General features: G+C 43.2%; 1 protein-coding gene across 18 annotated transcripts in view; it reads right to left on the bottom strand.

Moving 5' to 3' along the window:
• The window catches only part of KCNMA1 (potassium calcium-activated channel subfamily M alpha 1), a 734,101-nt gene that overhangs the window by 294,448 nt on the left and 414,335 nt on the right, over nucleotides 1-25,318 (bottom strand). For all 18 annotated transcript variants that reach the window (XR_010412485.1, XR_010412484.1, XR_010412486.1 and 15 more), the window contains 2 exons: nucleotides 14,837-14,930; nucleotides 13,900-14,011 (listed from right to left, as the gene is read on the bottom strand). Coding sequence is in view for 14 of the 18 variants with exons in the window: in XM_054508237.2 (XP_054364212.1) it covers nucleotides 13,900-14,011; nucleotides 14,837-14,930 (206 nt within the window). In the remaining 4 variants the exon portion in view is untranslated. The remainder of the gene's footprint in view (nucleotides 1-13,899; nucleotides 14,012-14,836; nucleotides 14,931-25,318) is intronic.

Raw genomic sequence — 25,318 nt, forward strand, 5'->3', positions numbered from 1 at the left:
GATTTCAGAGGAAAGTTCGTGCCCAGTTTATGAAACGGATAGGTAGTTTTGAGCAAAACACTGCGGCGAACATTTAAAGGAATGTAAAGGAATATATAACACAGCTGCTATTCTAAAGCAGAAAATCAGATCCCAAACTTCCTATAAAGAGCCAGATTATAGAAATTTCAGGCTTTGTTGGTCATAGATCTTTGTCTCATTGCCAAAGACAGTATGTAAATAAATGGGTGTGGCTGTGTTCTAATAAAACTTTATTTACAAAATATTTATTTACAAAAATAGGCAAATGGGCCAGTTTTGCCAATTCCTGATCTAGTGAATCAGCCAGGACATATACTTCTAAAAATACTTTATATATTACTTATGAAAATACAGCCAACATCAGAAGAGAGGCCATGAATGATTCAGATGATAATGGTTTTAGAAGAGGCAAGATCGTAACTGGTTGAATTCAGGTGAGTAGAGAGGATGGGTGAGCACCTGCTAGACAGGGAAGCTACCAGAGTCACAGAGATGGGATATAGCCACAGTTGGGGTGGGGATGCCTGGTAAGGAGGCTGCTTGGTGACAACAGGGGAGAAATTCACAGGAAGAGGTAGAAAGGGAGACTGGGTGAGAATATAAAGGACAAAGACTGTGAGATTGCATTGTGACAAAAAGGAAGAGTTCGTTCTGCCCCTGGTCTGGCCAGCGGGGATGGTTGCAATCCGCCCAGGAAATAATAAATGAATGGTACCCTTTGTGAGTGGGTTGCTAAATTCTCATCTGGCCTTAAAGAGAGAAGTTGAATTTAGCAACTGTCACATGGGAGCAAAGTGTCACCATACTGGTATTTGGTATTTATTTCTAGTAATACAATGTGTTTCATAAAAAATAGAGCTTTGCTCATCATCCATCATCTGCCCTTATTTTTGCCAGCAGGCCCAGGTCCAGGCTGGGGCATCTCTGTGTCTCCAGGTAGGACAACTGGGAAAGAGTGTTTGTTAAAATAAATTATCCTGGGGGTGGAAAGGGGTCAGGCCCTATCCTTCCCCAAGGGGAGGGAGGAGGTCAGGTTCCAGGGAAGGGAGAGGAATTGGGTCTGGGATCCCGCTCCTTCCTTCCTCTCCCCAAATTTCCAACATACCCTCCTCCTATTTTTTTTTCTTTTTTTTTTTTTTAAAGATTTTTATTTATTCACTAGAGACACAGGGACACACACACACACAGAGAGAGAGAGAGGGCACAAGCAGGGGAAGAGGCAGAGGAAGAAGCAGGCTCCCCGCTGAGCCAGGAGCCAGACATGGGGCTCGATCCCAGGACCCTGGGATCATGATCCAAGCCGAAAGCAGATGCTTAACCATATGAGCCACCCAGGCGCCCCTCCTCCTATTTTTCTTAATAAGTCAACTCTACCCCAATTTCAAGGAGTTTAGAAAGAAATATTAACCCTAACTGACTCTGGAGGAAATATTAGTGTCTAATAAACACAAGCAAACGTCCCTACTCTCAGTGTACCCCAGCACTTGGAATGCCTTAGAAAAGGACTACATATGTGAGACCAGAAGTCTTTCTCAAGAGGGCTCCTCTGTTCCAGTTGAAATTATAATGTGGAATATCACATGCTGGGTATCTCTCAAGATGTAAATGATTCTGATTTTAATTTCAAAAACATACTAAAATAAGGGATTACATCAATAAATATATTGGAACTTTGGTACCCAAAAAACGGTAAGGTTTACTGGAATACGAGAATCCTGGAAACTAGCCAAGCAGCCACTGCTAGAATTCAAGTGAAGCCTCATGCTAGGAGAGACCAGTGTGGTTCTCAAAGTGTGGCCCCAGTCCAGTCAGGCAGCATCAGCCACTGCATGGGAACTTGGTAGCAATGCAAACCCTCAGGCTCCCCCTCCCCGGGTATACTGAATCAGAAACCCAGCTATGTGGGTTTTCCCCGGCCGCCCCCGCCCCCCCACCCCCCCCCAGGTGATTCGATGCAGCTCAAGTTGGAGAACGGACTGGTCTTTCCAGAATAGGTTAGTGTTCACATTCTAAAGCCATTGTCCTTGATCATGAGCAGGGTGTCTGACTCAGGAGATCTGGGAAGCTGCTTCAGTGTTTTGTTTCTGTTTTTTAAGTGTCTCCGGTATTCAGGTGTGTTCCTGAGTGAAGAACCACCACTGCAGGGCTTCTCAATCCTGGCTACACGTTGGAATTACCCCAGGAACCTTAAAACATTCTGATGGCTGAGTTCCACCCCAGTGATCCTGATGTACTTGATCTGAAGTATAATCTGGCCGAGGGGAGGTTTCAAAGCTGCCCAGGTGATTCTAACATACTGCCAAGGGTACTGGAATCTACATTCGTGTATTAATGTAGCTAATATGCACTTTAGCATGTGTAAGAATCACCTGGATAATTTATTAAACCAAATTCCTTAGTCCTACCCCCCAAGGAGTCTACAGGTGTGGGGTTGGGCCTGAGAATTTTCATTTCTAATGAGCTCCTAGATGTGCTGGCTCACAGACCACACCATAGTGGTACTGCCCCCAGGAAGAACACGCTAACTTTTTAGACACCTGCCATCTGCCCTGGGTTGGGCTGGCCGACGTTCCTCCTTCTGTTCCTCCTCTGAATTCTTATACATTGATTATTCTTCCTTATAAAGTACCCACCCAATTAAATGATCAACATCTTAAAGGCAAGATCTAGGTTTTCCCTATTAGTGAGCCACTCTTAGGAATCGGTGGCTTGCACATAGTAGGTGTTCAGTTGAGTAAGCGCAGTAGTATGATCAATACTATGATCCCTATTTCATAGTATTGTTTGGAAGATTCCCTGGGATATTCATAAATTGTTTCTGTACATGCACACACATACACACACATACACACACACAAACATGTAAATCAACACATCCAACACTACCCTGGTTATGGAAGCACTTTCTCTTTAGAGCACACACTCCGTCTCTCCCTTTCCCCACCTCCAAAGACATTTGGCTCCCAAAAGGAAAGCCACACTTCTTCTCTTATTGTTATAGAAAAAATAACTGCCCCCCCCCCCCCGTGTTCATTTTCCCCCTATCCAGTTTGCTGGCCAAGTCAATCCATCATGGCCCTATCTCATCGAGAAGCATCAAGGCATCTATTTTTTGAAGATGATGCAAAGGTAAATATACGTCCAGTCCTAGAGATTTAGGTTGCTTGAGCAGACTGTTCCAATAATACCCCAGATGAAGTACAGCCATCTGGAGAGGTTTTGGTATCTATGAAAACCTACTGCTGAATTTGTTCCTTGAAGACATTCATTTTGAGGTGTTATTCCCAATTTGGCATATAACAGAGCTGTACACGTCAATGAGGATTTAGAATCCCAGCTACCTGCAGAGGGCATCTTATTTAAAGCATGTCCTGACAAAGCAATATCAAGGGAATACAACTGGAAATCTCTTACGGAGGAATAAGTTCTCTAGGAGTAGTTTCAGCCACAGCAGTGGCTACCAGGTCAGCAATTAGGTCCCCCAAAACCAGCTAAACTTGCAGCATGCCATTTTGCTGGAGCTGCCTTCCTTCAGAGTCCAGTCAAAGGGTCAGAATTCAATGAGTTCATTTCTCTTGCCACACTATAGCCATCCGGTCCCAGTGCCATTCCCAAGGTGCATGGCGCCACTGAGGACCACCCACCACTGCGTCCCCCCCCACCCCAAAATAAGCTCAGGCAAAGAGCAGAGCCCATAATCTCTATCATGACACTATTTCAGTATGGACTCATGGTGGTAACAGATTATTTTTATTTATTTGGTACTTGCAGAGAATAAACCAAGAGGCTCAGAAAAAGGGGCCTGGGGAAAGGGGGAACAAATGTTTTAAGGTTAAAAAAAGTAGCTAGAAGGCTCACAAGTTATAGAAATTATATTAATTCAATTTTTCCAAAAAATGGATTGAGTTGTTTTTCTTCTTAATTTCCTTTCCTACCTGGAAGTACCAAAGAAATTCTGTTTAGGGGGTCCCTCACCTTTTGTCAGGAGACTGGAACACGGAGGAAGCAGCATTCAGTATTTGGTCTGATTAGACGGAACTGTTAGACTAATTTTTTGTACGGGTAACTATAACGGCTAGTTAATTTTATAGCTTGAGAGCCAGCATAATAGAACACTGAGGAACATAAACCTTGGAGGTAGATTGCCTGGGTCCAAAACTTGGCTCACTATGTGACCCTTGGCAAGTTACAGAACCTCTCTAGGCCTCGGTTTCCCCACCTGGAAAATGGAGCCATAAATGATCCCTATTTCATAGTATTGTTTGGAAGATTCCCTGGGATATTCATAAATTGTTTCTGTACATGCACACACATACACACACACAAACATGTAAATCAACACATCCAACACTACCCTGGTTATGGAAGCACTTTCTCTTTAGAGCACACACTCCGTCTCTCCCTTTCCCCACCTCCAAAGACATTTGGCTCCCAAAAGGGAAGCCACACTTCTTCTCTTATTGTTATTATTTTAAATTAAACCACTGACCACAGGGAGGGGTTTACTTAGAAGGCTCTGGGCTTTAGAGCATCTGTGTCCAGCCGCCTCAGGTCACTTCTGGTGGTTCTCAAAGGCCCTTCCTTCCAGACCCTGGGCAATGGAACCAGGAACCCTCTCGGGGGGGTGGTGGGTGGGGGGAGAGAATGGGAGTTCATGGTCATAGTGGTTGACTCAAGTCATTAGATGCTAAATACCTTATGGGCATGCAAAGTGAGCCTATCCTTACCTCTACCAACGACCAGCTACCCCTTGAGTTTGAGCCAAATTGTCTCCCTTCGCTCCTCCAGCCTACTTAATCTCACACTGATCCAGCAAAGTCCAAGACAGCCCTGTAGGGGGAACCAGAGACCTTTCTTTTCAGAGCCCAAAAGACCATTTCAGATTGCAGTAGAGTCCTGGGGAAGAAGCTAGGGCTGGAGCCAGTCCCAGGGCCTCTTTTGTGCCTTTTTTTCTTTGCCTTCAGAGGCCTTAAATAATTTAATCTGAATAGGGTGGTGGGGAGTTTCCCTTCGATGGTGTACTAATGATTTCTCTATATCCGTCCATTGGTCCTTCCACTAAAACTCACTTCAGGAAACATTTGTTAAGCTTCCACTGTTTATAGGAGTGTCCCAGACATACAAAAAATAAAAATTCAGGGTAAGTTCTCTCACCAGACACACTCTAGAGCAGCGTGGTCCAGTAGAACTTCTGTGATGATGGACATGTTCTCTACCTGTGTTGTCCGACCCCATAGCCACCAACCACATAGTGCTAATGGATACTTGAAAAGTGGCTAGTATGACGGAGAAATTTACATGTAAATAGGCCAACGTTACTAGTGGCCACCTTATTGGACAGCATGGTCCAGACTGGAAAGCCTTGCTACTTCGAATACACTCTCCAGACTGGAGGCAAGAGCATCACCTGGAAACCCGTAGAAATGCAGCATCTCTGATCCCACGCACACCTCCTGAATCAGAAGCTGCATATTCCATCAAGATCTCCTGGTGCTTCCATGCACACAAAGATTAGGAAGCACTCTTCTAGGGAGAAATTACCTCCACATTCACAGTCAGAAGATGTATACACATGGTTCTCAACCTGACTGCATTTTTGATGCAACAGGAAAGCGTTAAAAAAAATGCTGAGCCTGGGTCATTGCCTCCAACCCAGAGACTCCGATTTAATTGGTTAGAGGTTTGGCCTGAACATCATGAGTTTTAAAACCTCTCTGGGGGATTCTTGCAGACAGCCAAATTTATAACCATCCCAGAATAGCCTATAACAGTGGTTCTCCAAATTGGGTGAACATCAGGATCGTCAGGAAGGCATGGAAAACACAGATTGTCAGATCAAACTCTGGGAGTTTCTAATTCATTGTGTCTAGGTTGCATTCTAAGAATCCGCACTTCTAACAAATTTTCAGGTGATGTCGATTCTGCCGGACTGGGAACGACCCCTTGAGAACCACTGGCCTCGTAATTTTAAAAGCATGGGCTCCAGAATCAGATTGAACCGGGCTGAGTCCTGGATCCACATTTACTACCTGGGAAAGTTACCTAACTCCCAATCCCCAGCTCTCTAAATTGTAAAATCGGACCAACCGTATTTACTCATTGGGCCGCTGTGAATATTAACGCAGATAATGCCTATGAGATGCCGATCCCAGTGTCTGCTTTTAATAAGCAGTCAATAATTGTTCACTATTATCATGGTAAGAAAACATATTCATTCATTCAACGAGGACTAATTATGTGCCAGGCATGGTCCCAGGCACCAGGGCACAGCAAAAAAAAAAAAAAAAACCAAGACAGTGAATGTCCTTGCACAAGGCTGTCATGGAACTTGCATTCTAATTGATAATATAACCCAGATGATCATATCACTCTTATAGCACTAATCATAAGAGTAAAAGAAACAAAGTTCAGGGAATTCATTCCAAATGGAAGAATGTGAAAGCTTCACATGGGAGGTGGAGTTAGGGCTGTTGCCTGAATGGGGAGAGAGGCGCCAACCAGCGAGATGGGGCAGAAACTCACTCCTGACTCAGCAGGAGGCAACATTCAGAAGAGGAGAAGCAACTAGCAGCCTGGTGGACCCAGGGGGCAGGGATTTTTAAAAAGGGTAAGGGGAGGCTGGGAGTTGAGGCTGTATGCCTGGAGTTGCCCACCAGCAGCTGCCTACCCTCTCTGGCCAAATCACATTCTGTTTTTATGTTTTTAGTTTTGTTTTGTTTTTTTTGAAATTTCAATACGCTGAAAATTTCTGATGTCAGGAAACAGAAACCAGTCGAAGGCTTTCACCATTGAGTATTCTTTTTTTTTTTTTAAGATTTTATTTATTTATTTGACAGAGAGAGAGAAACAGCGAGAGAGGGGACACAAGCAGGGGGAGTGGGAGAGGGAGAAGCAGGCTTCCTGCCGAGCAGGGAGCCCGACGTGGAGCTCGATCCCAGGACCCTAGGATCATGACCTGAGCCGAAGGCAGAAGCTTAACGACTGAGCCACCCAGGCGCCCCACCATTGAGTATTCTTATCAAATGCAGAGGCTAGTCAACAGAAGGCTGGCTATTCACCTCACCTCAGCTGCTGTGGGTTTCTTCAAGCGAGGGAGTGGCCCTAGGGCCAGACACTGTGCAATGTAGAGGGCAACAGAAGGCCTCCTGAGACTGCAGCTGAGCCCTGAGAGAACCACCAAGTACTTGCAGAGGAAAAGCCTTGTTGTGACCCCACACGCTGCCTGCCCTGGGAAAATGGTGACATACGTCACACCTCATCACCTCAGGTGGCATTCTAAAATTCCGGTTTCTCTCCACTCTTTAAAGTAAAAAAAAAAAAGGCATGAAAGCATGAATTCAAAGGAAAGGAAGCTTTTAAGCAGGGGACATTGCAGACCTAACATGTTCCTCTCAGTTGCTGCAGCCACATAGGAAGGGGCGTCCAGAACAAATGGGTGAAGAGTGAAGAGCAGGCACGTCTGCCTAGTAGTTCTCCTGGTCCCAGGAAAAGAAGGAAAACAAAACCATTACATGGAACTGAGGAGAGGGGGAAGGTCTCAGGCTCTAATGAGATTTCCCTAAGCGTCTCCTTTCAAAACACGCTGGAAAAGTACAAGGCAAAGGCACGGAGGGCTCAGAATGCCTGCCAGAACTTTTGGACTCAGAAGACTGAGCAGAGCCACTGGCTCTATGATTTGGGGCAAGTTATTTAGCTCCTCTGGGCCTCAGTTTCTTCTCTGGAGAAATGAGAATATTAATAATAATTCCCCTTTGTCAGAAAAATGGCCCCCGGAAACATTCATGGTAATCCTCAGAACCTGGGACTCTGGTAATTTACATAGCAAAAAGCAATCAAAGTAGCAGACAAATTAAGGTTGCTCATCTGCTGACCTTAATATGGGGAGATTAGCTTGGATTATCCAGGTGGCACCCCAATGTAATCACAAGGGTCCTTAGAAGTAGAAGAGGGAGACAGGAGGGAAAGTCCAAGAAAGGTAATGACAGACAGCAAGATCAGGGAGAAACAATACGAGGACCCACCCCGAGGCTGGAAGCAGGGGCCGGGAGCCAAGGAATGTGGGTGGCCTTGGAAGCTGAGAAAGGCAAGGAAATGGACCCTTCCTCCGAGCTTCCAGAAAGGAGCACAGCCCTGAACACACTTGCACCTTGGCCCAGAGATACCTATGTCGATTTCTAACCTACACAAGCCTACGAAATAAATGTGTGTTAAGGCACTCATTTGTTCCTGCAACAAGGGGAAATGAATACATCCGTCTTGCACGGTTGGGGGGCTGACGCCCGGCACGGGGAAGGGTGCTTTCTGATCTAGGACGGCATGATCATTGGTGGGCACCTGCCATCCTCCACACAGGGTAGGCTGAGCTCCTCTCCCCCAAGAAGTGCGCATGGCTCCCGGCTCCGTCAGTTGCACCCACCCTCAGCTGGGCTGGCATCTTGCAGAAGCCTCCTTACGTTCTTCCACCCACGTGAGCTCTTTCTCCTGTGAACTCCCAAGGCCCTGACAGCCTGTACCTGGCAATTTGGGACTTAATTATACAGCGGGCAGTGTTACCTGCTGTTGCTGCATGTGTGTTTATTTTGGTTCCAAATCTAGATTCAAACCTCAGTCTCAAACAGGAACTACGTTTGTCCTTTTGGTGTTATTGTTGTTGTTTTTAAGAACCTCTACTTTTTTTTTTTTTTACAGTCCTGTTTTTATCACCTTTGACACAAAAAGGAACTGCCCGGCATGTATTTATAAGCAGATATCCTCAATTATTTTAATTGCCCTGTGGCTGGGCACTACTCATTTTTCTATTTTTTAGGAGCGTTTTCTATTTTGTAGTACTGTTTGCCGAAGGCACTAAAGTCTAACATGGGTTACAAGAGCAGGTAGGTTTACTGTTTACAGTTTTTCCACCCTGGGTTCAAGGTCTGGGGCTTCTTACCGTCCCCTGACTTCATTAGCCAGAGAAGAGGGACAATGCTGGAAATCATAGCAAGACTAGGAAAGAGGGTGGCCAGACATGCCCCCCTCATCTTACTGCTGAGCACACAGTAAGCGCTCAATAAAAGCTAGTGAGATGAGTGGCCAGTAAGCGCCTCATTATTTTTTTCTCTACTCTCTTCTCCTAACCACACAAAATGACCCTCAACAAAACCACATAAATCAAGACACAAAGGAGGACAGCCTGTTGACCTACCTTGGGGATACAGTTCCCCAAAGGAGACAGACAGAAGAGTTCTCCCCAGAGCATGTTATTCTACTCTCAAAATAAAATACATCTCTCATTTCAAGGTACATTTATTTTAGTTAGGTAGGATAAGGATTTTGTGAGAGAAACAAAAATGAATAAGCTGGTGTGTGGGAACAGGAATTAAAATTAGCAGCGACTTGCCGCCTGCCGACGTGGATGTCCTCACATCCCACTGCCTTATTTTTGGTTCTGTTCTGGTTTGTTTTCTTCCTCAGTACTTTAAAATATGATAGGTAGGTTAGAAAGACAAGCCAGGGATAATCATGAAGCTCGTCCTATGTACGTGGTACTTTACTGACTCTGCCTCACTGAATCCCCTCAACAACCCTATGAGGTGAGTACTACGATTACCCCCATTCATTGGACAGGTGGAAAACTGAGTTTAAGACAGGTAAAATGACCTTGCTCAAAGTGACCCATTGGCCAAGCCAAGCTGTGAATTGAGGTTGTAACCCAGAGCTTGGCTTGACCCACTCCGCTCCATTGACTGCATGTGTGGAAGCCCCTAGTCTCTCCCTCTCTCTCAGGTAAAGCAGATCTGATCGCCAAGGTGCTAAGGTACCTTGGGAATCAGGAGACACCACACAAGCTCTCTGTGTTTCCTGGGTCCTAGTGGCAACTCTAGAAACTGGAGGTGGACAAGGAGGAGTGGGAAGGAGAGGAGGAGGCATGAGGATGTGTGTTCTTAAATAAGATCTCTTCCCCTCCCTGCCTGCCTGAAGTGAAGCTCTCTGAGTAAGGAGAGATGGAGGGGTGCCAACAGAAATGAGCAAAACCAGCTCAGTCACACCAACCCAGTCCTCAAACCCCCCAATCTTTTAAGGGTAAGGACAGAGGCAGAAGAGCAGCATGAATATGGACATAAAGTCAGACCAAATTGGAGGCAAATCATCCCTTCTGCCACTCCCAGGCTATGCGACCTTGGACAGGAATGAACATCTCTGAGCCTGTTTCCTTATCTTCAAAATGGGGGAAAATAATTCCCAGCTCACAGGTCTGCTCTGAGAATTAAGTGAGTTCATGTGTATAAAGGGCTTATCAGAGCGCCCAGCACATAGTCCAACTGGAATTAGCTGTTATTAGTAATATGCCGTCAGATGCACTAAGAGAATATATACAATAAAGTACATGAATACTATGCTATATAATACGCAACTATATATGATGATAAGAAATCAAGCGTGGTGGGTGTTATGCTCCAGAGAAGGTAAGGGTGGGGGTGACGGCACTCATTCTGTTTTGTACCCACATGGTTTCAGCTACGCAGGGCTCAGCAGGTGTGTGCGAGAGAAGAGAACAGACTGCAGCTTCCTCATCTTATACCAAACCTCTGCCAGTAAAGGTAGTACCTTTTCATTTTCCAGGAGGAGGGCAGCACTTCCTGAAATGCCCCCACTTAATGGGATTATTCCTCCTACTTTGTAAGCCATACCTCGTGGGAATGTTCATTTTATCTCTGGCAGCTCGTCGGCACAATAATTGTTTCATGATGTAATAAACCCGTGTATTAAATCAGACACGGGAGCCTCCTTGAAATATTATTATACTGAATTCTCTTCCATAACAGGCAGCCCAGGGGTGGATCTCACCCAAGGGGCTTAGTTACTAAAGAACCCAAAGTATTTCATTGAAGGTGCCTTCTCCTGTAAGAGGAGAAAGGTTATTTCCTGTTGTTATTTTTATTATTTCATAGTCCAAAAGTTTGTTGGTCTGTTTTCAGTTTCAACACACTTGTGCTTCCTAATGTACTACATATTTGCTTATTTATTAGGTTCGTTTTTTTCCTGTTCTTCCCCCACTGCAATGTTACAGGGTAGGACACTGCCTATTGTATTCACTGTTGTTTCTTTTTCTTTTTTTAGTGTGGGGAGGGGCAGGGGGAGAGAGAATCTTAAGCAGGCTCCATGCCCAATGTGGAGCCCAAAGCAGAGCTTGATCCTAAGATCCTGAGATCATGACCTAAGCCAAAATCAAGAGTTGGATGCTCAACCGACTGAGCCACCCAGCACCCCATTATTCCCTGTTGTTTCTTAATCATCTGAAAAATTATCTGGCACATAGTAGGTGTTTAATAAATATTGTTCAATTAATCAACAAATTGAAGCATGCTTTAGAGCATATTTTTTGAAGAGCAACCACAATTGATGTAAGAGCGTATCTCATTTTTCCTCCTTTTCCTTTTTCTTCTTTTCCTATTCACTCTAGTGGATTTTCACTAGACAAGAACACAACTCCAAAAATCAGGATTAAATCATTCACAAAAAGACATGAATTTTTAACATCCAAGTTCTCCTGACACAAAGACGCTTTCAGTCTCACAAGGAGACTCAGCTCCACACCCTTAGCTGGGATGAGACCTGCTCGCTGCGCAGGAGGGGTGTCTCCACCACAGTCCTGAAGGGGTCTCCTCAATCATCTAGGACCACGAGGGACCAAGAGAGAATGGACCCTGACATAAAATTCCGATTCCTGAAATGTGAAGACTAGAAGGTATTTGAAGTCCAAACCTCCCACTTTTCAGAAGGAAAAACTGAGGGTCCAGAAAAGCAAAATGGTTGTTGTAGTGCACAGAGTAATTAGAACACAGGCGGGAAGAAAAGGCAGATTCCTTTCCTACCTTCCTTCTTCCTTTCCTTCCTCCCTCCCTCTCTCTTGCTCTCTTCTTCCCTCTTCCCCTTTCTTTTTTCCTTGTCTGTCCGGAGTTTTTCAGGGTGTGTGCATGCACATGGGTGTGTGTGCATGTGTGTGTATACTCTTCACAACAGGATGGTCTAGGACGAGCCCTGGTTAGCAGCCTATATGTAATTTTGCCTCAGAAATGTTGATGATTTGATTTCACTAACTTCCCAGTCCTTCCCCACAACCTAGATCCCAAACTTCCCATGAACAATGCAAGAGTCTTAGAGGCATCCTGAGCTGAAAGTACTGGAAAAATCAAATCATCTAACCTAACCTTTATTTTACAGATGAAAAACAACAGGCTGAATGAAGGAAAGTGAGCTCCCTAGGTCACAAAGCCAGTTAACAACCCAGCTGAGGTAGCTGGGACCCTCAGCACCAGGGCACATTCAGGTCACACTCAGAACACTTCTCAAGATTTGTGGGTGGCTCTGACAGTCCCATCATGCTGGCTGGAAAACCCAATCTAAGCAAGCATGTCTCAAATCAAGGATAAAAACTTTTCCACTGAGCGAGTGAATAGAATTCTAATGAGAAAACGCGTCAAAAATAGAATCTTTATGGGATACACACACAGAGATACACACTGATATGTGCATACATGATTACTGCATACATCATATAGAAAGGGTGCTTCTTTTTTTAAATACTTGATACTAGGCATATAATAAATCACAGAGCTAGCAAGGACATCAAAAACATATTGCTAGGGGAAGCATATCTTGGCACAACATTTTTGAAAAATGAGCCATCAATATCTGTACGAACTAAAATATACGCATTCTTTGATCCAGCGATTCCTCTTCCAGGAACCTGGATCCATCTAGAGAAACAGAACTGTACAGATAGGTAGATGAGGGTGTTTACTAAACCATCATTTACAGCGCAAAAAGGAAACAATCAGGTGGTCCATCCTTAGGGTTATGGCCAGAGGAACCATGATATAACAATTTGTAGAATTTTGTGTAACTCTAATAAAATGAATTATTATAGAGCTGAAGGGACACCCATCATTTGTTAGTAAGAAAATCAAACTGCAGTGCAATGTGATGGACACACTTATTTTTACGAAGACCACCACCGCTCCATCATGTCTATGTGCATCCACGTTTGGGGCAAAGGGACATGAAGGAAAGATGGAAGTCTGTTAACACTGAGCATCCCAGGGAGAAGGCATGATTGCAAGGAACCCAGAAATAGTCCTCTGGGTCCCTTTTCAGCCTTCCTTTTCCCCTGTATCCCTGCAGTAGCAGGAACATTCTGAGAGAATTATTCAGTGCAACCAAGAGAAGCTCGAAGCTGCCTCTTTCTGTCCCTGGCTCCCATGACCATCGTCTGAGCTGGTTATTTCTCCCAACAAAGTGTCCTGGTCCCAAGGCAAGAAGTGATCTGCTGAGCAGATACAGCAGGTGAGATGTGAACAGAGCACCAGCAAAAGCTCATCCTTTAACACAGGAAGGGGGCTCCATCTCCTTCAAGGAGAAGGTGGCTCGTGATGCTTGATGCTCCCCTGCCCCACAGAGGAACTCATAACCATAAATAAACCAGGTAGGACCCACTCTGCTTAAAACTAAGAAGCAGACAGAAGTAAGTCTGGCAGGCAGGCCTTCTAGGGCACTCGAAGCAGCTACTTGGAAATCTGGCCTCGTCCCCACGGGCTTCTCTGTCCAGTCCTAACTGCAGGTTGGATGAAAATGACAGAACCATGGAGGCAGAGGTCCCGACGAGGAGAGTGTGACTGCTAGGTTTCAATTAGGATAAAACTGCCTTCGCTGAAGCCCTAACTGGGCAGCACATCCTCCTGGCTGAGTGTTCCAAAGAGAACTGTCACCACCAACTCCCAAAACTCCAAGAGTTGTGCACACGAATACATAAAACTTTCCTTCTGTGGGGACAGCGCAGGCCTCTGATCCACCAGAGCTTGGGAACCAGTGGGAAGAAAGGAAGAGAGGTCGACTTACCAAGCCAACTTCTGTTTAAGTACACAGACACAAACACTGGGGGGACCGTGAAGAAATCTACCACAGAGTTCACTTCCAGCCAGAACCACAGCTTATCGTTGGCTGCAATAAACTGGGGAGAGAGGAAAGGAGAAAAACATGAGAGGCACGATGCTGGCATTCGAAGTATATGCTTTTGCCAAAGGCTATGTTTTGGTTTTTCACAGGGGCCTGGAGGGAGATGTTATGTCCTTCTCACATCTATACCAATCACAGGCCATTTCTGTCTTAGAATTCGGTTATACAGTCTCTTGTAGAGAATGACTGTAGACTATGTTAACCTTGGAGAAATATCAGGCCATCTCTTTTCCTGTGGTTTTCAATAGCATCATAGGAGAGTTTGAGTGGTCTCACTTCCATTAGACTCTAACGGAAATATGACTTAAGTAAAGCATCGATGTACGCATCCACTCACACACACATGGACACACAATCTCCGTAACACACATTCTGTACAGCTCCCCTCATAGACAGGCTCGACTACAAATCCTCCAAGCCCCCAAATTCTACCAACCTACCGCCTCGATTCAAGCCTCACAACTGTTCTCTCAGGATTCAACTAAGTGAGCCCCAATAAACATAATTTTAAGAGTTTTTTTTTTTCTCCATTTAAGACAACAATGCATTTGCATTTAGAGAGATGAGAAACAGTCGGCCAGTAGAAGTATAATAGTTACTTCAATCCCCGGTCGCCTCCTTGGAACAAGATTTTAACATGCACTTCTGAAAATGTGAAGTTAAGGAAAGGACTCTCTCAGAGACTGAAAATCAGAATGTGGGTCTGTTGTCCCCCCTGGAAACACTGGGCTTCATCTCTGCAAGAGCAGATGCTCACGGGGCATGGCCCCTGGGTACAAGCGGCCCCATGATGATACTGAGTTGTGGGGATCAGACTTACCCGCAGGCCAAAGTAGAGAAGGAAGAACACGTTGAAAGCCATGTCGATCTGTAATGTGAAATCTTTGTAGAAATTCTGGCAGGATTCTATTGGGCTATTAGACAGGAAGAAAAAAAAGCAAGAGGTAAATGAAAAGCATCATCACGTCTTGCACATAATGTGTGGCAGTGGTGCTTGGGGTAGAGGACAAAATGAATCTTTATTGACTAAAACATTTGGTCTTTCTACCCTCTGTGATGATCAAGCAAGCATGGCCAAGGGGTCTTTCCATTCAACCATTTAGTCTTTTATTCTTTTATTTGTTTTTGTAGTTATATATTTATATATATATATATATTATTTTTATCATCATTCAACAGTTGAGCTAAGAATCTAAAAAGGATCATGCAGATACCTTGGAGGAAGGACAAGCAGGAGAGACCATCAAATTCCTTAATTTCACATTAACCCTTAAAGAACTGACTTCTTTCTTTTAGAGGACATATACCAAAGCTCAAAATAGTCCCTCACACCCTCTAGCACATTAGAAGTAGAGCCCATTTTCAGTTAAACTCAGTGGCTGTGTTTGAGACCTCTTGAAAGCCATCGGTTGATGAATAATAAAGGACCCAGGAGCATCTCAGGAAAGCTGTGGAGGAGAGGATCCTGGTTGATGTTCTGGCTAGACTAAGTACGGACTTGATGTATAGCACTCTGATCTGGAGAAAGAAGGATTGCTCAACTGGTAAAGTTCAAGACCATTAAACCAAAATGTTGAAGCAGTACTCTAAGGGTTAATTTTTTTCTTTTTTTGGCATGCAAGTTAATTGGCTTTGTGTGTGTCAAGCAGCCAATTCGAACCCCCAGCACACTCTACTTTGTTCAAGAGTAGACAGTTTTTTAAAAGGGTACTGCTATACAAACTGGTACATGGCTTCCATGGGCTTTCCCATGTCAAACTGATCAGAGGATCAGTGTGTAAAAAGTCCCAAGTTTGGGGCTGGGTGGGAAGCAGGAAAGCCTCATAAGCATCTCAAAGCTGTGAATGAAAATTCATAGTAGACTGTTATCAGTAAGCAAATGGTAACACTCAGGACAGAAACATAAAGAGGATGAGGTGGGGAAAGGGGAGGGAGTATGGGGAGAAGCAAAATACTTTCCCTGGATGGAAAGCAACGTGGACCTTTGGGCCAGGAGAGGGCTAGCTTGAGAAGTGCAGGATGGAGGATTTCCGAGTACCACCACTTTGGGAATTGCTATACGCAATACCAGTTAGTATAGTTGTACTTCTGCGAGGACAATGCTTGGTTGTTCAACAGGCAGGAATCTGTGCAGTATGGGAATGCAGGGCCCACATAGAGGCATGGTGGGTCGGTCTATGGGACTCTCCAATCATATTACATGCACTGAATTTATCCATTCTTCATCTCTATTACAAGTCAAACATGCCCTTTGTCACTCCTAAATCACAAATAGGTGGGAAAACCTCCAGACAAGCATGGGGGGGAGGAGGAGCAGGTTACCTACATTTGCATTTACCAACTAAGCAGACTAAAGGAAAAGCAAACGCTGAAAAACATTTCTTTTATAAAGGAAATGACAACTTCTAGGTTTTTGCTAAGGTGGGGAAGTGGGAGGGAAGACAGCATGGAATTTGCTTAGTCCAATGCTGGAAGGAGTGAGGAGCACAAAAGCTAAACCACTGCTCTTTACCTCCTCCCCTACTTGGGTATTAATTTAAATGAAAAAAGGAAAATCCAGACCTAGAGTTAATAAGAGACACTTCTGCAATCCCCAAGCCAGGATGGTGTTTTGTTTCATGTCAAAAACAAGACCCACAAGGTCCACAGGTGTCAGAGTTCTTAGCTTCTCTAGTCACAGTGAAAAGAAGTACATGAACTAGGTTGACCAGAAATCCACTACAGATTCCAAGGGAAGAGACAATGCATCTCTGTGCTACATAAGCCACTGGTATGATGTGCTACTGATAAATGAATGGTGTGTGTGTGTGTGTGTGTGTGTGTAAGAGAGTGATCAAGAGTGAGGGTGGGAAGCTCTGTTGGTAAATGCTGCACTCATGGTTTTACTTGTACCAGGAGTGACTTAACTGTGCATTTAAATTCATATTCATCAAGATTGAGAGTCATAGTCAAAGGGACAGAGAGAAAGTCTTGGTTCCCAAGTCTACTATGGAAAACCCACTATCACTTCACCAAGGTCAAACAATAACCTTACTATTGCCCACACAATATATTTGGATGTCCTGTGAATTTCCTAGCTCCCATTAATTCCATGGCCTTTGCGGTAAATTTTGTAGTAAACTTAAAATCTATCTAATAGGTAAAACACTTGCTAGGCTGTGGAAGGGAATGGGATAGTGGGGGAAAAGATGTTAGCTCAATGCCGTTGAGGATATTTTGGTTCCACATAAATGGCCTTTTCCTCCATATGTTCAAAAGAACGTAAGGAATCAGACTGTAGCAACTTCTTCCCATTGATCCTTTCCTTCCTTGTAATTCCTGCTGTTCCCTCCTCTATTGCCCATATGCAAAGGCAGCAATGAGAGGGCTTTCTGCTAAAGGACACTGTGTTGAAAAATATACCTCAACAGCATCCCTGATTTACAGAGAACAGAGCTGAAACCATATCAAACCTTTTCCTTAATACTCTTTCAAAAATTTTGAACTGATTTAACCACTGTTTCATAGTATTCCTTGAGTCCTAGACTTTAGGCTGAAAAAAGAAAAGGAGTATACTATACTGCTGGTGCTAGCAGATTGTCCTCTGGCTGAAGCTTGCCAATGGTATGGGTACGCTCTGTTAAGATAGAAGAGACGAAGAGAAGCAGAAAACTCTGGGATAAAAGAGGCCCAGCCTCTGTGACCCAGGTAGGACCAGAGTGATGAGGAAATCTGTTTTCTATCCCTTTTAGCTCTTTCCTGCTTGCCACGAGAGTCCAAGGAGAAATGTCCTGCCTAGTTTTCTCAAGTGGCAATAGAACTGTTTATCAGGATCCCCTCTGAGATAAATCTTCTGAGTGCCTGCAGTCTACAAACTCACACAATCAGAGACCACAGAGTGGAGATTCTAAAGCCCCATCATTTCATTCCCTAAATGGAAACAACCCACAGAGAAGTTCACTGATCTTATAAAAAGAAAATATATAATTCAACAATAAAAGGGCTGGCCATATCAGCCAGGATTTATTTTCCTCCCAAAGAGATTTTTATCTTAATGATTAATGCTCACTGTAGGGTAGAAAATGAAATACAAACTGCTTCTCCTTCTCATGTACAATAAGAGAGTTCCCTGTCTAGATACACAGAAGTTTCAAGAGCTAGAAAAGAAATCACTTTTTTTTTTAACACAAAAGAAAGTGACTCCGAAGTACACACTTAAATTTGGATTGCCGTTCTTACGAGGCATGCCCACATCCGAATAGGCTGTATGTGGATATATGTTGCCAATAAAAAAAAAAAGTGGAGTTTTAAGAACTGAAATAGGGATACTGGTTCTGATCCTGGCAGTAGTAAATGGACTTTCCCTAAATTGTTCCTGGTTAAACTAATGATTTACCAATTAGAGGACACAAGATAATTGGTTAGCTGATGGACTCCTCATTCTTAGACTCCCACAGTCCATGGGTCAAATGTGATACTAAAACCTTAGACAAGTTTAGTGTTTTCACCAGGACTCTATGATTGGGACACCTTCAAAAGAACCTCAATAAAGAGCTGCTTGTGTTTTAAATATTCAGTGTAGGAGAGTCGTCTTATTTCCTCTTGACCATCCAATAAGCGCATCTTTAGTATTTAGACGTCTATAGAGGAAAAGGAGACTCACTCAGAATGGCAAATATATCTCTTTCTTCATCTATTTAACAACATAATATCCAATGAAGACCCCTGAGCGGGAAGATCCAATAGTCCTTCCTGAAACTGACCTAAGACCTTGTCTTTCCAAAGCACAGGGCAAACAATGGCTAGCCAGGTTTTCTTTCAAGGGGCAGGGACTAAGGACAAAAAAAACTCACTTCCAGCAGGTGTTCCTCTGGATATCTGCATCATCACCAAAAGGGTAGTAATTGCCCTGTCTTCTCAGCCTCTAAACTCTGGTGTTTTCTGAAGTCTGTTTTCCTAACTCCCTGAGTCTGGCTGCTCAACCTAGTGGAGATATTTCTCCAGGACAGTGGTTCTCAAACTTTAGCATGTACCTGGAAGGCTTATTAAAACATTGACAGGTCGCTTCCAGAGTTTCTGATTTAGTAGGGCTGGGGTCGGGCCCTGGGAATTTACATTTCTGACAGCTTCCCAGATACTGCTGCTTGTCTGGGGACCAAACTTTGAGAACCACTGTTCCAGAAGCACTTTCTTGCAACTACACACTAATTACAGGTGTTGCTTCTCAAGAAGATTCCCATTCAGACCTGAGCAGAGATGATTAAACGTTTGAGCCCACCCCCAGATAACCAGCTGCAAACCACTTAACTAATTGCTGAGATCAAGAAGTTGAACAGATATTTTCACTTCCAGGTGGGAACAAGGGGGAAAAAAATTAAGACGATACAGAGAAGTAATTACAACACCACTATGTGAGCTTCACCACCGAGATTCTAATTAACAGAGTGCCTGAGAAGCACATCTTTAGTTTAAGATTAAAAGGAAAAATGAAGTATAGATGGGGAGAGGTTACGGAGACCATCATTTATGAGACAACAAAATGTTAAGCAGTTTAGGGACATCAACAGCAGCAGCAAATATCTGAGATGATTTCATAAATAACCACATGAGAGGGAAGGGACTAACTGAGGAACAAAATAGCACTTTGTGAAATAATTTCTAACATCTGAATTCTCCTCACTCTTATGGCTAGTCCCTTTTTAAATTGGATGGAGCCTTCTCAATTCCCACCAGGATTACGGACCACCAGATAGCACCACAGACATGAATCAATACAGTAAGTTTAATGACTCCAGACTCTTCTCCTAGTCTCACCTCTGCAATGTTGCCAGATTAATTTAATTAAAAGATGTCATTCATCTACTATCATGGCTCCCTCCTGCACCATACATCAGCTCTAACCCTGACTGTGATGAACCTCTGAAACCCAGCCTCACTACATGTCCCATTTTATTTTCTACCATCTGCTCCATGCCAAGCCCTTTGCTACTATGAGCTGCTACCTTCCTTATTTCATGACTTGTATCTAACCCTGCTCTGTAAAGACGGTCATACGGGACATTACTAATCCCCAGGAGTGCTTCTGGGGCCCCTGAGGGGGTAGTGGCATCATGGAGCCTGACCCTATCTGCTGAGGGTATGTTCCTCTGCTTGTGGAGAAATAACTCCTAGTTATCCATCTGCTTAAAGATGATAACCCTCAAGATGCCCTAATTTTCTCTTGTCCTCTCTTATTCTAAAAGAACAAGAATGGATATAGTAATGGATGATATTTAGATACTGAGAACACTTCTAATTATGGAATAGACAGTAAAGTTTTGCATCCCATTCCATTCAACTGAAGTAAAGAAAAATGATAGCATCATATAGCCGTGGATACTACAGAACCTATCTGCAGCCGAAAGGGAGGAAATCTAAATGACTGGATGTTTTTCTAATAATGTTTGGATATACTGGATAAGCAAAGTGCCTGCAAAATAGAAATAAAAGCACCTAGCTGGTCAGAATATTATGAGAGCAAAATATTTTTAAAGGGAGGCAATTCTTTACAATATACTCCAAATTATTGGTATTATTATTATTCATATAATTTTAGGTCTCAGAAAAATACCTTCTAAGTTAATAGTAATAGTGGATTTAGTGCAAATGACAAGATAGTAATTAATCACTGAGAAAGTAATAATCTTTATATACAACGTTGTCTTCTAACCTAGACAGCACCCCAGGTCTTGAATGGATCCAAGTTGAAAGCTTTCTATCCTTTAGCTTTCATTAGTACCCCCATTTTAACTACCTTGTCAGAGTTATGTCCTTAAGAGCTTGTCTTTCCAAAGTTGGTGCTTTTAGTGTTTATACTGAGTGGAGCATATATTCAATAACCTGTGTAGGTTTTATCTCTTTTATCAAACAGAAGCCAGCTTCTCCTGTTGACCATCATCTTGACTTTATCCCAGAACATCTGAGTAGGTATCTTCTAAGACGTTATTATTGTTGATGGGGGAGTTTGCATTCAGTCATTAATCAATACTAATGACAATGACCTCAAAAGGAGCCTTTCTAAATCTTAAAGCACTTGTTTTAGACCTTGCAATGGTTCTAATGTGAATAGAAAACATTTTTGTTACTTGATCCCAAGCCAGTTAGTTAAATGGCTTTGTTGGGAAATCTTCAGTTATGGGTTTGTATCAACAGGTCTATTAATCTTTCTGACAACATCAGACTTCCAATTCTGCCTCCACTCAGTTGACGAGATGTGAGCCAATAGCCACAAATATATGCCTTATTAGGGTCATGTTGAAATGAACTGGAACAAATGAAAAGTTGGTATATAAACCCTTACTGCTCTGGGATCCCATGTGCTCTGTCTTCTTGAGCTCTGACTGTTATAGAGAATCCTGGAAGAATGATAGCAGTAGACTTCAGAGCAGTTGTATGGCTCAGGGTATCTACCCAAATAATTGGTCCTAATAATTAAGCATTCTTCAAGGAGACAAACAAAATTACACAGATTGCCGATGAAGAGAAAAAAAAATATGTCAGTTTCTTACACACTGGATTTCTCAGTGAAACACACTGATAATCTGTTTTCATGAAACTCAGATGGTGAAATCTCTGTCACTTTCTGATAGAGTTCCTCTAAATTTTCTCACATGATTTCAAGATGCTATCCGAGCTTAGGGTCTCCTTCTCATCTTCATTCTGTATGTTTTTATCCATTTAAGCACCCAAATAAGTAAATCAAAAGCAAAAATGTGGGCATCACGGGACATTACTAATCCCCAGAAGTGATTCCGGGGCCCCTGAGGGGTAGTGGCATCATGGAATCTGACCCCATCTGCTGAGGGTAAGTTCCTCTGCTTGTTGAGAAATAACTCCTAGTTATTCGTCTGCTTAAAGATGGATGATCCACAAGATGCCCCAATTTTCTCTGATGAAGTTGAGAAGTTAACCTCAAGCTTGTATAGCAGTTAGGTAGTTTTGGAATTCAATGGGAGAGTTAAAATTCCAGCTCTATCGTTACTAGCTGTATAATCGTAGACAAATAATCTGAACTCCACAACTTGATTTTCTCATCTGTAAACTGGAGATAAGGATACAAACCGCAAAGGTTGTTGCAAGAATGAAATCGGATATCGAGTAAAGACTAAGTGCTGAAGAGGTGATAGTTATTTTTAAAACTAAGGTAATAACAATAGTGATAGATAAGGACTGTTTGTAGAAAAATGCCAAAAAAGGCAATCATCCAAATGAACAAAAACTGATAGAATCAATTATTTCACACTTAATTTTCCATTTGTACCTGCTTTATTGCTTCCTTATCGGACGCTGTAAATGAATTCAAATGCCCAATAGGTTGTGCAGTGAGCTAACATCTGGTGTCATTCTATATATTAGAGCATTTCATTTGGGTAATATTAAAGAAGGAACACCAGGGAAATTATATTTCCATAAAGGCAGCCACATAGTCTCATAAATATTAAATAATTAACCAAGATTTCCTGACAAAGAAAGCCATGAGTCACTTTAATGAGTGGCCACAGGAGGTTGTGTATTCTTTTCCCGGGTCTTTAGCAGAAGAGAGAGTTTCATTTGCCTGGTTGGCTTACCATGAATCTGGAGGAGAGGCAGGGGGAGGAACCAGTCATATGTCTTCTAAATATCTTTTCTAATTCTACGTCTGTAAGATCATGTATTTCTTCACTGTTGGACTCTTGGAATGATGTCCAAGACAACCTACCCACTAATGCTTGTTTTCTCCAATTTGTCTACAGACTACAATTATTTCAATCACAGTTGTTACCAGACTGGAATTAGTGTTCATATTTGCCAGCAACTTTTATGTAATAAATCAGAGTTAAGCTACTACATGAAACAGAGTCTTGCCAAATGAGTGCTGCTTTGGTTCTCACTGAACTGTCTGAGAACCCATGACCGATTGCTTCTTACTCTTATTTCTCTACCTCCACTGACTCCAGCCATCTCTTCTTCTGTAAACTCTTGTTTACCTAGTAGAGGGATGTGATGAAGTAGAAAATTCAAATACACACACACACACACACACACACAAATACTACAAAACAGACAGAGAATTCTTCAAGGGCAGGGTCAATGTACAATTGTGAGTGGTACATGTGGATGGGGACACATGCGCACACAGGGCACATACCCACAGCCTTCCAGCAGAAATGTATGCTCTCTATCCAACCCCAACCTCACTCTGGGACCATCCACAAAATAGGATCGCTTGGGTGAAGTGATTAGAAAGGGGGAGAAGAGGGAAGAGAGAAGAAGTTCCAGGTCTGAATGAAGAGCAGGGAACCCAGACACATTGCCTGGCAATGGGGGGAGAGGGATTGGAGAGGAGGGATTGCAGTAGCTCTGACCCCTGAAGCCAAACTACTCTCATGCCTACAAAAATGTAGACCTGAAGAAGCAAGAAAAGAGGATTCATCCTAACATTACTGGATATTAAATGTTGCCACACATGTGCCGAGAGGCCCATAGACAATCATCTCTTGCCCATAATAACCACTAGTCGGCTCCTAGACACTGGGGGGCAATTGTCTGGTGTCGCCATTTCTTAAGGAGAGAGCAACCATGAGGAAGCAGCCTAGGGGCACAGTTTCAAGGCACTTCGGACTCAAGGCTTCCCAAATAAACTATGAAGGTCTCATAATTGCATAGAGAATGGTAGGGGCTCCTAAGGTTGAGCATGTGGGTTGGGATTCCCACAGTATAACAGTCTTCCAAATCACTGTGGGATCTCTTTGAGCTGTTATTGGGCACAGACTTCAAAATTCTCCTGTTTGAGCCTTCTTGTCCTGATGTTTGTCTTGGATTCTTCTGGGTATTCCCTGGTCATCCTACTAGTCTCCTACTTAGCTTATGCCCTATGCTCCCACCCCCATCCACCTCCCTGGCTTTAATGTAATCCTGACACACCTGAGCAGCCTGACCTTGGCAATGCCTCCTTGCTATGGGTCTACCTGCAAGGATTTAAAGTGGGAAATCCAAAACTCCCAAATCTACACAGCCAGGCCCAGCCTGCTCTGGGTCCCAGACTGATAGCCTAATCAGATGGGGGTAATGAGGATGCAGGAGACAGATCCCTTTCCTGTTCCCTTCATGGAACTCCAATTTCCTGCCAGCAGCCAAAGAGACCTAGATCTGTCACAGTTTCAATCTTGCTATCTGCCAGCCACATCTGGACCCAAGCAGAATAGCACACTCCTCGGTGGTCTCATCTGAAGAGCTTCAATGACAAAGAGTGTCAATGCTGGAGACCTGCCTCGTACTGACCTGGGGAGGCTCGAGAGCATTAGGGAAAAAATAATTAGGTAAGGAAATAGTGGTTCCATTTATCTGCTTTGCTTCACTTTGAAGAATAGAAAACACTGTCACATAACATACATACTCACCACCAGGACATTGGCATTTGTTAAAAGCTACACATGAATTTATATGTGATGCTAAAGGATAATTATGATAGTTTTGTTTCTGATATCCTGAGATTGGTTTTTTCTTTTTGGTTGAGAACTTTTTTAAGAAGACACTGAGAAAGACCTGGTACACGTTCTTCTGACATCTGGCATAGAAAACAATTACAACCTTTATATTACACAAGAAAATTAAATAGCCGTGTCTTAGCTCTGTCTTTGGCTGACAGCTGAGGCGTGGAAGTTTTGTAAGTATTCCTATTTAGGAGTTTTGTTGGGAGCCCAGCAGCCTCACAGCCAAAAAGGAGAGTCTGATATGCTGCTGATTAGAAGTCATGAGTCTGCTGAGTCCAAAACAGGAGTCACGCCTTAGGAATGCCATAAAGTGACCTGGGCAGTGGGGACCAACATTACCACGGAAAATCAGAGGTGACAAGTTACCTTTAGAGGCAAATTGTCATCATTAACACAGAAAATGGTAATGGCTTGTTAAGCCCTATGATTATACAATCATATCTTCAAGTATACACTCTTCTAATTTGCTCTTTAACTACTTCATGGAAATAACTTCTTACCTCCAGGAACATTTCTTTTCCTTCACTTTTTCTTTCCCATTTGCTTCTGGTTAGCACTGGAAATCACTTATTATCAAAACTGTCCTGCTCGTACCTCAGAAATAATAGCTCCTTCCACCATATTAATGGTATCCACTTGACTTCTGTATCCATTCAGAAAGTAATATCATGAATTGTGTGCTCATTGGGGTAAAGTTTCTTTTTCCTTGCTTCTTTCTGCAGTTCCCCTTTTTAATTCTATTGCCATATCTTTGATTTTCTCTAGAGTCATTTTCCCCCCTCACTGTAAAAATAAAAGGTCTGTGAGGGACC

The sequence above is a fragment of the Mirounga angustirostris genome, unplaced genomic scaffold (genome assembly GCF_029215605.1).
Source record: "Mirounga angustirostris isolate CCGP_5_RB_7025 unplaced genomic scaffold, mMirAng1.0.hap1 SCAF_6, whole genome shotgun sequence".
NCBI classification, from domain to species: domain Eukaryota; kingdom Metazoa; phylum Chordata; class Mammalia; order Carnivora; family Phocidae; genus Mirounga; species Mirounga angustirostris.